At 49.6% G+C, this 12,134-nt stretch overlaps 1 protein-coding gene across 1 annotated transcript in view; it reads right to left on the minus strand.

Annotated features, from left to right (window-relative positions):
- trit1 (tRNA isopentenyltransferase 1) overlaps nucleotides 1-12,134 on the minus strand; it is a 34,585-nt gene that overhangs the window by 17,998 nt on the left and 4,453 nt on the right. Inside the window, exons 2-6 of the mRNA XM_088932911.1 lie at nucleotides 6,233-6,375; nucleotides 3,709-3,805; nucleotides 2,366-2,520; nucleotides 1,270-1,412; nucleotides 315-426 (exon numbers count right to left, since the gene is read on the minus strand). Coding sequence (XP_088789037.1) covers nucleotides 315-426; nucleotides 1,270-1,412; nucleotides 2,366-2,520; nucleotides 3,709-3,805; nucleotides 6,233-6,375 — 650 coding nt within the window. The remainder of the gene's footprint in view (nucleotides 1-314; nucleotides 427-1,269; nucleotides 1,413-2,365; nucleotides 2,521-3,708; nucleotides 3,806-6,232; nucleotides 6,376-12,134) is intronic.

Below are 12,134 nucleotides of genomic sequence, written 5' to 3' on the forward strand. Positions count from 1 at the left end.
CATTAAACAGGACTGCCTAACCGGTATCTGTTAACTGATTTTCATTAGTAATCCCCTCTGGCGGTTTTTTGAACATCCTGTTCAAATCTTGTTGGAGCACGCTTGACAAATGCACTAACTGCTGTTTCAGAACAGGTTTTGCTCTGTTTTTTCTGCTCTTCTCTTCCCATAAGCACTTTCTTACAACATCCCTGTCCCGTGAGCTGCGTTTCACCCTCTCCTCCTTTTCACACCTGTTTGGCATTCCGGGATGCGATCCAGCCGTGTGGGAATGAGGATCTCGCCCGCCCCAGCTCCCGGCCCGGCTTTCTCACCCGCTGTCCTGGACTTTCCGCTCGTTGTACCGCTGGTGGAAGTCCTTCAGCTCCTCGAGCAGGCCTGCAGACAGCATGTCGTTCACGCGCTCCTCCAGCCTCGCGTCCAGGGCTGCAAGGACAGACAGGAAACGGACACCTCAGCAACACCCCGATCCCCTCAGAGGGGACAGAAACGACACGTCAATTCAGTATGAGAAACTTGGAGCTTTGATATCGCCATCCATTACCTTCTAAGTTATCGCAATCGTGTAATCGGGCACGAATTACAACTTTAGCTCTAAACAGACTTGACTAGACGGAAGGCAGGAGCATAGTGGTGAGAAGCAAACTAATCTCAAATATTAAACAGCGCACTAACGGCATGAAATATCTGATTTTTACATGCAGGAGTTGTTCTACGCTGCTCTAAATGCGGCTGGAAGAGTCCTCTAGGAAAAGCACATTGGGAAAGGCTTAGGAAAACCTCCTGTCCCAGGAATCACACGCCTGACTGTAGGAAAAAAAAACTTTCAAAAAGTACACACCCCATCAATTTCTGAGAAACAGCTAAGCTGATGCCTTCTCCCCCTTTCATACTAAATGTGGCTTATCATGCTTTTAAGAAAAATAATCAAATTCTAAAATAAAAAAGCTGAAACTTCCTACATGCTACACAGGGGTGTTATAAAAGCTGCTTCTGAAAATAAAAAGAAATATGAGGACAGGGGCTCTCGGGAGCCACAATGCAGCGCGTGTTCCAGGACACTTTAGGGCAGGCGCAGAGGTGACACTCAGAATGACTTTAACTGAGAGTGCATTCAGAACCAGCGCTGAGGAACAACGCTGCTCTAAAGCACCTCTTTCACAGCTGAGACACGAAGAGGACACTGAAGTTCCCCAGCGGCCCAGGTGGAGGTGCACTGGCTCCTGCCGGATGGGGGGGAGCCCGCCAGGGGGAGAGGGGGGTGCTCACCTGGCAGCTCGGCGTGCAGCCAGAAGATGCAGGGGCCTTCGAACCGCAGGGGCCCCCCGAGGCCGTCCGCCCCCTCCTGCTCCCTCTGCTCCTGCAGCAGCCGGCTGTGGGGAATCCCCATCTCCTGGAGGACCTGCAGGCTCCTGCACACGAACCCGGGGTCACCTGACAGCTAATTACAGGACCCCGACCTGCTGGGCTGTGGCCCTCCCCGAAGGACTGGGCAAGCACCTGGTTAAAACGGCTCTGAGGGAGACGATCCCAATGCACTCAATTAACCGCGAGCCACGTGCACATGCTGTGCTCTGATCACCTGCCGTGTTGTTTCATAAGCACAAGCACTGCAGGTCCTGAACCGCCCCCCCCACCCATCTACCCCCACCAGGTTTTTAACATGACTAGAACATCACATCAACGTGTAATTTAAAATCCTAGCTGCTTTGCATTGTGTGCAACAGTGTAACAGATGCAAATTTCTCACTTTTTCAAATCGAACAGAACGTTAGCTCGCTGCACGCATTGCCACGCAATCTATATTCCGGGTCCCTCAGTCAGACACTGGCAGGACCAATGCCCTAAACAGGGAAGGGGGGATTGTGTGTGAGTGGGGCGGCTGGAAAACAGTGCAATAAAAAGAAATTATCAAAAGAAAGGTGTCTGATGCACATCAAAGGGTCGTTAAGCAGGATTGTGAAGTCTAAGCAAAATGCCAGGAGCCATGGTTATAACACAAAGAGAGGCAGTGAGTGAAATTCTAATGAGTCCAGCAGTTCTGAGCAAATCCCAGACATCTAGGCATTACAGCTGCAGATCGGACAAAAAAAAAAAGAAGACAGGGTGCTTCTAAATCAAGACAGAAAAGGAGACATACTGGTCGCAGGATCAAGACAAGGAACAGGTTTGAGGTCACGAAGCATCAATTAATTCATAACTTGACTCTATCGCCTAGAGATGCAAGATGAACACACATTTTTCCACGGTTCTGATCTTAAGACTACTGAAAACCTGGTTTACCCACAGTTAAAAAGGATTATAGACGGTAGAGTGAGTCGGTTTCTCAGGACCTCGGTACGCGTGTCCCGCCGAGGTGCAGTACCTGGCGATCTTGCGAGTGTTGTGGGGGTGCAGCATGGACGCCATGTCTGGGTCCACCTCCGCCAGTCTCCGGTGCAGCTCTGGGCCCCCTAGCTTCTCCAGCTCCGCTCTCCTGCAGGGTGAGTCACCCGCCCCGTTCCCCTGTCCGTCGTCCTGCTGGGGGAAGACAGCAGCACACAGCTGACTCGGAGACCCAGCCATCACCGGCATGAGCAGATACCCTGTTCAGCAACATCCTACAGCCTGCATTGGGAAAAATGCAGGACCTGATGCAGGTGCTCACGCAGAAAGGAGATTTATGCTCTTTTAACATGACAGGTCTTTGCACCATGTGTGTCACTGAAACACCACTTGTCAAACAGCAATGTTTTAATTAAATGTTTCCATGGCTCTCCATGGCAAACCTTTTTAATACAGCTTCACTAAGCTTTACCATGCGCAGCTGATGTTTACCATGGCCTGCACCACAAACAATTCCATAAGGGGAATGGCAACACTGAAGCAGGGAAAGGTAACACTGAGGCAGGAAACGTTTTGCATGGATCGTCCCCAAACTCCACTAACAGCGCTGCACAAACACTACAATAAGATACCAGAGTGCTCACTTGCCTGGTGAATTCTTTTTGCTTGTTACGAAGGGACATAACTGCTGTATTATATGATGCTCTGGTGGCCTGTGTGCAATATGCAACGCCAATAAAGCTCGTTCTGAGCTGGAGTTGAGTTGACTGGCGGTCTAGATTCCTATCCCTTGCACCTCAGCACAGCAGCTCCCAGCCGTCAGCCTCACTCACCTACAAGAGCCTCTCTCACTGCGCTGCTAATCCACACCCTGATGCTTTTTACATTCCTCACACACCTCTGCTTTCCTCTTCCCACTTCCATCATTCCTGTTCGCTAACACCACCAGCAGAGCCCTCCCCCCTCCCCTCCCAGTTTAATCTTGCGTTAGAGATTCCAGCCCCCCATCCCCCTCTGCACCTCTGCACACATCAGAGCCCTCTGCGTGTTACACCCCTGCAGCCCATCTCTCAATTCTCAGTTCTTCGAGTCTTGCCCATTCGTGAAAACATCAAGCCCCACTCCCAGATAAAACAACATTTTCCCAATTGCCTATTTTTTTAAATTACTTTAAATTTAAATTTAAATTACTGAATTCCTCTACCGTTCAGTAGATAACCCTCCTAAGGTGAGCCCTGGTAGCCTGGGACTAGCCGGCTACTGTTGTACCCTTGAGCAAGGCATCTCCGTCAGACCGATGCAGTAAATGCCCAGCTCTATAAATGGGTGCAAAAGTCAGGCTTGGATAAAAGCTGGGTAGTACTGCTTAGTGGTACTCCTTACCTTGGTGTCCAAGAGCACTTTCCACAGTATGGATTCGATGTAGTAGTTGGTGCCTCCTACAATTATGGGCATCTTCTCCCTCTGGTGCATGTCTTCAATGTGTCTCATTAAGGAAAATCAATATGCATGACATGTGAAAAGGACAGCTTTCACTCACTACACAGGGGGTTTTGAAAGACAGAAAACATACAGGAGCAATGTCTACTGGTGCATCGAGAGCATATATAAGATATATATATAAGAGATGCATAAAACATTCTGGGTTTAATACAGAAGGAAACAGCAAAGGCCACTACTGGTGTAGCTGCTTATAATTAATGATGAGCAAAATTGGAAAACTTAGAGTATTTTGGAATACGTACGTTCTTCATCCTGGTATCTCTGCAAGATTTTAGGTCTCTTTAAAGTACCAGTGAACAGTTAATAGAGGAACAGATGGCAGAAGTTGTTAAACTGGTCCGATTCAGCCAGTAATGAGCTGAGTTAAGTTGTTAACAGCTGAGGAGGAATGAAAGTCTGCAGACGTACTGGGCCTTCCAGGAGTGGGACTGGACTGCCCTGTTTGCTGGCCCCTTGTTCTGTATTCACACCTTGTTTTTTTACAGATAGACTAGGCAGGATACTGAAAACCCCAAAGTAACATTTTAATTTGCCATCTCTGAATTTTGAAGCTGGTGAACTGGCATGGCATGCATGCAACACTTTCCTTAGATTCTACAGAAAGACCCACACCATCACACACGCATACACCTTATCAAGGGCTGGTTGTGAAAAACAGGAAGGGTTTGAAATTATACCTCTTAGAATGCAGCCCAGTTTTTCTTACCCTTTGCAACCTCACAGACAGAGAAGTTAGAGAACACTTAAACCAAGAATCAAAAACCCCCAAAGTCCAAGATCAATAAGTCCAACTGTTCCTCTGACTCCACAAGAGCAGAGCTGCATTCATGCAATTTCACAAAAAATAACTATTTTATTTAGAAGCAGATTACCAAACATGGAAGGAAACAGACTTGGTAGCTGCACACTGACATGGATTCTCTCTTACAAAATGCACTCTGTTATTCTGGTTATGAACAGCTGTGTGTCCTCTTCTGTAGGATGCCACTGAAATCAAAACGTGGCGCAACTGAGTGTAATAGCCCTGATATTCTCAACTCAAGTTTTATCCTGACAAGTGCTCTAGATCACTGTGAAACACCGCTCTCTGCCGCACGTCTTAAATGCAACAACAGAATAAGAGGGAGTGCTAATATCCCCTGACGCATCTGTCCTCCTGATCCCTGCGCTAGCCTGTCCACTGACTACCTGTCAGCGACTGTCATACCTTGCCACCCACAGAAATGCAGTGGAGGCCTGTTCCTATTCTTAGCCTGCCTTCTGCTCCAGTTACCGCGAGTGGCTGGTGTCCTGTTATTTACACTCCTCTAGTGCCGTTCCAAGGCTGTGCACAGCTGCAGCCCTGTCAGACGGATTGCGTGCTCAGCACCCTGCTATTACAGTAGCAGCCTCCCCTGTCTATTAATATCGCTCTGTGCTGTTCGGCTCAGACGCATACTCCCACCTCTGCAGCTCCCTAAAAATAAGGATGCTCCATCATCATCTTCCACATTGCTCCCCCTAGAAGCACTTATATAAGGCTCCTGCAAGATTTAAACATATCTAGACCTTCAGTGTCCCTTGTTAACAGCTAACACCAAAATCCAAGCAATGTGCAGGCTAGCACAGCACATATCTGGAGTGCAAGTCAATCCCCAACGCAGCCTCATAGCATAACCACCTAGACAGCATCTACCATTTCATATATTCACACATGCTTTCATGCAAACCCCTGTAAGGGACCACATAACTGACAATGTTTTCTCTTCAATGTATCTGGAATTAATGTAAAATTTGCCCAACAAATATAATGCACTGCAAAATAAAAACCCGCACCAAGGGGAGAGGAGCAGATTTGCACGCAGGGTTTTAAAAAGGAAGGGCAGGAGCAGCGAGCATTGTACCCGTTTCTGAGCCTGGACAATAACGCAGCCATACCCTGAATAATTCAGCCAGCCCAGGGGCATCAGGTAAGGCACGCACGGCAGTAAGAGCAGTAAGAGCTAAACAGAAGCACAGGACTGTGGCATCTAACTCCACACGGCGCAGTGGAAAACACAACGCCTCAGGCCACACAAAAATAAGGACACATCCTCTCACACTGACACACGCGGGTGTATACACTGGCTCATAATGGAGCAGTGTGTGCTGCAACATCACTCGGAAATTCGCTTGACTGGCGAAATTGAATATAACCAACGCAATCCGTCAAAAAGGACCCCCCAAAAAAAACAAAAAAAAGAAAAAAGGCCAAAATCGGGAGCAAGATTATGAAAATACACCCGCATGTCCACCTGCACTTTTACCTGGGGTTTACATGCTTTTGTACTGTTGCAAAGCTTTGCCACCCTCTCTCTGCGAGCGAATAAATCCCCAGCAGGCATCTGCTGTGCCTCCGACAACAGCCCACCCGGGCGGAGAGGATATGAGGGGCAGAGCCCTGTTCCTGAAGTCCACCACAGTGAAGCTGCTGACCAGGGGGTCCACGAAGCTGATCATGTGATGGGGGCACAGCTCCTGCTCCTCCGCCGTCACCTTGTTGGTAATGATGTCCAGGCCTCTGTACACCTGCCGGGACACACAGCGGTTCAGCAGGCCCACGGGCAATGGAAAGAAGATTCCCAATCCTTAGCACCTGGAGCCGTTACAGGTTTCGGGAACTGCAGGCTCCTTTACTCGGACTGAAACCCAGATTACAGTCAACAACTGAATAGATCTGGCAACCACAAACCCAGCACTCACAGGCTTCATGCCTCCACCTCGCAGGAGAACCAGCATCAAGGAGTGCTTCCGACTGGCACACAACCTCCGGGAGTCAGAAGAGGAAAGCACTTTGAGGGGGAGCAAATCTTGGGTCTTACAGTTCAAAGCCCAAAAAATACCCTCCTAAAACTTGCACGACACTTTGCCTCTGCTGGATGGCAAAGACTCTCAGCCGGAGGGACACACTCAGCCTTTCTGAAGGTGACCCGCGCCAGGTCCGCCAGAACAACAGACAGCCTCCTCCGCAGCTGGGGTATCATTACAGAGAAACCCAAAGGCGGGAGGAGCCGGGAGGAGCCGGGAGGAGCCGGGAGGGGGGGGGGGGGGGGGGGCAGCGGTGGGATCAGCAAAAAAAATTCAAGAAAGCCTGTGCAGGATTTAAGCACTTAAAGGGGCGGTAAATCCAGCAGAGGAAGAAGGCGTATCATTAAAGTAGCTCTCAGACTCCTCACTTGCAATATGAATTCTTGTAGAACTTTAGCAATTATGCATTTAAGCATTAACTGAAGCGCTGAAGAAAAACTGCATCCTCCACAGCCACTAACAGCAAAACACGAGCACTAAAACCGCAGTCTGCTTGATTAACACTATCCAAGTGTTCAGAAGCCTCAAAGACACTGACCAAGTCAACACAGCAGACTTCTTCAGATTCATCGGTGGATTCAATAAACCAGAGGATCCAAGTGGAAACTAAATCAAATCTGAGAACAGAAGGCAAGTCTTTACCCAGAGAGTCGTGGGATTGTGGAACAGGCCATGCTGCTGAAGCCAATACCCTGGCTTGTTTCAAGAAAAGACCGGCTGAGATCCTCACATCACTTCGCTACTAAAAACCAAGCTGAGCAGAGTGGCCTCTTGTTTGGGACCTGCCCTGTGCAGAAAAGGACTATCGGGTGGAGAGCTCGCCCGTTCGGAACAAACCGCGTGTCCGAGGAGAGAAGAGGAGAGACAGAGAGGCTCTGCAGGGTCGTTATTCCCACGTCGCCAGTCTGAACCCGTGACCACACAGGTGGCCCAGCTCTGCTCCTCAGAGAGACACAGGGGGCGTGTCTCAGCCTCCCGCGCCACCAACGACTGAGGAGGAGTGCTCCAACGTAGAGGGATGGGGTTAACTCCCTCACACCAGCCGCTCGCTGGTAAAGACATGCAGAAAACCCACTGGGTGGCAGAGTGCCCTGACTGGGAGCTCCCAGACTTAGGAAGGCAGAGTCCCAGGACGCTCGCTCCCTTTGCTCCTGGCGTTCCAAAACCCACTGACTTCCGGTTCTACACTTACCTGGGAAACCGCAGCAGCCCCTCTCCATCTCCTCCCTCAGTTTTTGCTTTCATACGAGAAAGAAAACGACCACCTAACGACCCCGGGCTGCCGGCGGCGCAGCGGGCATGTGTGCGGGAGGAGCGGCTGGGGTGCCAGGGTGCCAGCACAGCCGCGGATGGGATCTCACACTACTGAGTGCCACGCCAGTCCATGACACCGCGCGCTCAGGGTGTAAGAGAGAGGGGAGTGGAGGGAGGGGAAAACGAGCAACGCTGAGACGGGGTGCATAGGTGGGGTAACAGACTGTCAGCCAGGTGGTGCACTCTGATGTCCTGCCGAGAGCGCAGCCCCATGGAGAAAACAGGCGCTGCAATGAGGCAACTTCAGCAGACAGATCTCATTTCTCTATATCCACTGAACTCCAACAGCACAGCAGGTCATATCCTACAAACTGCAGCACCAGCAGGCGGTGGATACATCAGGCCTTCTGCCCTATTCTGAAAAAATCTGCAAAAACTAAAAAACAATACCAGCTGCGATTCCTCTCTGTTTCCTTGGATATCATCTCCACAAGGTTTTCCTACCAAAAAAGTTGATCTTTTTATAAACATTAAAAAATGGATTATTTACTCTCCTCGCGGTTTTAAAACTTACAGTGTAAGTTTCTTCTGGCTGTTTTAAAAAACGAAATGTCCTAGCAGGCCGTCCTCAAGCTCTCCTCCCACCTCTCCCAGAGGAAGACAGAAATCGAAACGCTTGCCAAAGGAAAAAACGATTCAAACTGTAGGAAGATGTGGATGAATTTTCCTTTTATTTCTCAAGATTATTTGCCCCGAGGCAGGCATTTAAAATATACCTATAACGAGAAGCATTAAAAATGCAAACAAATGCGACTGTTTCCAGTATTCGTCTGTGGCGTGTTTCATGCCTCTCAGGGTATGTGTGGAAAATCCTAAGCTGGGCCTGGCTTTGTTTCCGTTCCATTTCACACGCACACACACGCTTGAGAAGAGCACAGCAGACTGATGAATTAGCTCTGCTGTGCCGCCCCTCTGCCCTTCTCTTTGTGACTCCAGAGCCGCTCGCTCGCGGACCCAGGAGCTGCGCTAGCTCTGCTTGGGCAGCACCCCAGACAGCCGGCCGAACAATAGAGCTCTGTGCTCGCCACAGCACCCGCCCGCCCGCCTGAAAGACACTGGACCTCGGGCTCTGCGCAAGACAGCTGCCGCCGCCACCGCCGCCGCCGCCACCGCCAGGAGCCGGCCTGCCCTCACCGTGACCCACGGCCCCACTCAGGAATCAACACCCTGGCCCGCTCAGCAGAGCCGCTCAGGAGGGGCGACAGAACCTCCCCACCCTCGTCTCCTGTCCTGCCCTCCTGTGGGAGTCCCCCCGTCAAGCAAGTCTAGTAAATCAGCACGAACCTGGCTTGTCTTTTTGCAGTCGCCCAAGCTTTTCGCACGCATTTACAGGACAAACTTCAGACAGCCAGGCCCCCCCCCCAGTCTGAACTCTTACCTTCACATGGTTTCGAGGTGATGCTCGGGGGGCCTCATGTGAGACTCAGGAGCTCAGAGGAATCTGGACTGTCGGGGGAACATCTTTGCGTCTAAATTTGCTTTTTTTCTTGAACCCGGCCCTCCAAAGGCTAGATCCTCACTAGAATTATTCTCAGCGCGCTCGCCTTGAAATGAGACGCAATCCCTCTCTGAACCGGACAAATCACGCACCGCGTGGTGGCGAGGCGCCCGGGTCCCTGAAAACGGTGCTCAGTCTGTCTTCTCGAGTCGAGAAAGCACAATTCCAGATTCTTCATCAGGTCCCGTTTCATAAACAGGAAGAGAAAGAAATCCACCTTCTCTTTTTTTTTTTTTTACGAGAGGTAACTATGCACCCGCTTCGTCAGAGAAGTGATGCATTCCAAATTTGTCATCCAGACGCGGCTTTGCGATTTCAAATCAGGAGAGCTGTCTGGAAACGCTTTAACCCTAGACAATACCCTTGCTGCAGCAGATACCACCTGCAACTCAATAACACCTAATCCGCATTTTAATATCTGCCAGCTAACTGTGAGCCGTGAGTCTGCAGATGACAGATGAAGGGAAAATTTAAACCCGTACAGGAAGAAGGTGTATGAAATCTAGGCCAAAACACAAAAAATAAACCAACTGTCACGCAAAGCAGCAATAACACAGCTTTCCTGTACCCATTCAGCCACCAGTTGCTTCTGCTCCTCTGATCTATGTTGGTTCCAGTATGTATTGATAAAGTGTTGACTTTATTAAGCAGTTCCTGCCTACTTCAGTGCAGTTACGACGTTACTGCAACCAGGAATTCAGAGAGAGTAGCGTAAGTGAGTCACCAGCCCGATGGTTTTACACAATTACACAAAAAACACATTTTTTAGAATTCTTTTTAAAACGAATAAATCCTTTCATGCAAGAGTAAAACACACACAGGCTGTGACTACACAACAAAGACAGCCATGTGCGTCACAACTGTACTTCTGTGCTCATCCCAAAAGGACTGTTCGCTGGCCACTTGCTTAACAGCTGCCCATGTAAATTACATGTATTGTTGGGCTTTCTGAGGAAATACCAAAATCTCCTGTGAATGCTTCCATTCAGGGCACAGGGCAGGGGGGCAGCCACTGCCTGACAATAAGCAACCAGACTTATCCTCAGTTGTTAATCCTCAGCTGCCACGACCTACACACAGACAGAGCATGAGGACAGTAAAAAGAAAGATAATGTTACACCACGGCCACAAACAGAGAGCTGATCTGAAAGGCACAGCCTCATATGCAAGACGGATCCCACAAGCGCATTCACTCCTTTGTGTGTGCCCATGCAATACAGCAATACAGAGTGCAGCTGGTGCTCCCCACCTAAAGACTTCAAGGCATTTGCAGGGAAGTTCTACATGTGAAAGGCATGTTGTGTGAAGGCAACCAAGGTGCATTTTGATCAGTCTCACCTGTGGCTCCTAGCTTGTAGCCTCCTCATGATGTAAAAACAAATTCCCATCTGTAAAAAAAGAAATGGACTGCCCTCGACAGGAAACCTGCCTGTGACTTTTAAGGCGTAAAGCTGAAATTAAAGAGACCCTGCAGTCACAGGATGAGCACTGTTCCCCTTCACCAGGTTCCAACTAATTCCTCTGCCGGTTTAAGCTGCTCTCAGCTCCTGCCATTATTCCTGCCTCCTGACCCATTAAATGGCCTCTGAGAAAGTTAGAGGGAAGACCCCACGCAACAGGGTGACACACACGGCCTGTTCTTCTGCTAGCCTGTCCCGAGCCCTGCGGCCTCTCCCAGCCTTTCCCGACTCCCACTGATCCTGGGAATGACGGGGTGTGGCGGGGGGGGGGGGGCAGGGCAGGGCCTGTCGGTTCTTTGGAGAGTGGCGTGGGAAATCTGACGGGGCGCGCAGCAACGCCCCCCTCTGGATGCATCCTCTCCTCCAGAGGCGCTGCACCATTCCCCCACCCAGCCAAGAGCCAAGGAAAGGAGCCGAGCTGACTCCAGAGACAGGCCGCTACAGCGCCCACCCCCCTAAGTTTGATTGGCGCACCCTAGTTTGCTGCCGCAGGCGAGGCCAACATCTTTAAGGAAACTCTTCCCAGGACAAACTATCTCCAGGAAGGAACAACAGAGAGAGAAGAGAAAATAACTAACAAGAGAAGGCCATTCAGCCCATCCAGACAATTCGGCAGTAATTAATTTGAGGATCTCATCCAAATGGATCTCAAAAGAACCCAAGGAATCAGCTTAAAAAAAAAGGTTGCCAGCTTGTTCCACACTCCCACAACCCTTTATGTAAAGAAGAGCCTGGTGCTCTCAATTTTAAATGCTCTTGCGTGTTGCTTCCGCTTGTGTCCTCTGGCTCAGGCTTCATTGTTGATTCCGAAGAACGAGAGTCTGTCGATATCAGTTTCTGTCTTTTGATCTACCTCCCCTAGTCCGCTGACTGACGTATAAAACAACTCAAGGGCTTGCATGTAGAATATTGCTTCTCCAGGTGCAAGATTTCTTTTCTCTTTTTCCTTTTGTGATCAATGTGTTACAGTCCTACAACAAATGTTAGGCCTGTTCTACAGGAAAAGAACAGCTGTCAAAATACATGTGGTTGCTTGTTTTCATAACCTGTAACAGTAGGCTGGCGTCTCAGAAATTAGGAAAGACACTTTTGCACTACCGCAGCTGCCTTCATCACCTGTCACTTCATGCCCCAAAACATTTCTTTCTGTCAGAGTCTGTCACATCCCATGTCTACTGTCCACCAAGTAAAGGCCCTGTTTTAATTAC

This window comes from Atractosteus spatula, chromosome 14, assembly GCF_055471065.1.
Source record: "Atractosteus spatula isolate fAtrSpa1 chromosome 14, fAtrSpa1.hap1, whole genome shotgun sequence".
Lineage (NCBI taxonomy): Eukaryota > Metazoa > Chordata > Actinopteri > Semionotiformes > Lepisosteidae > Atractosteus > Atractosteus spatula.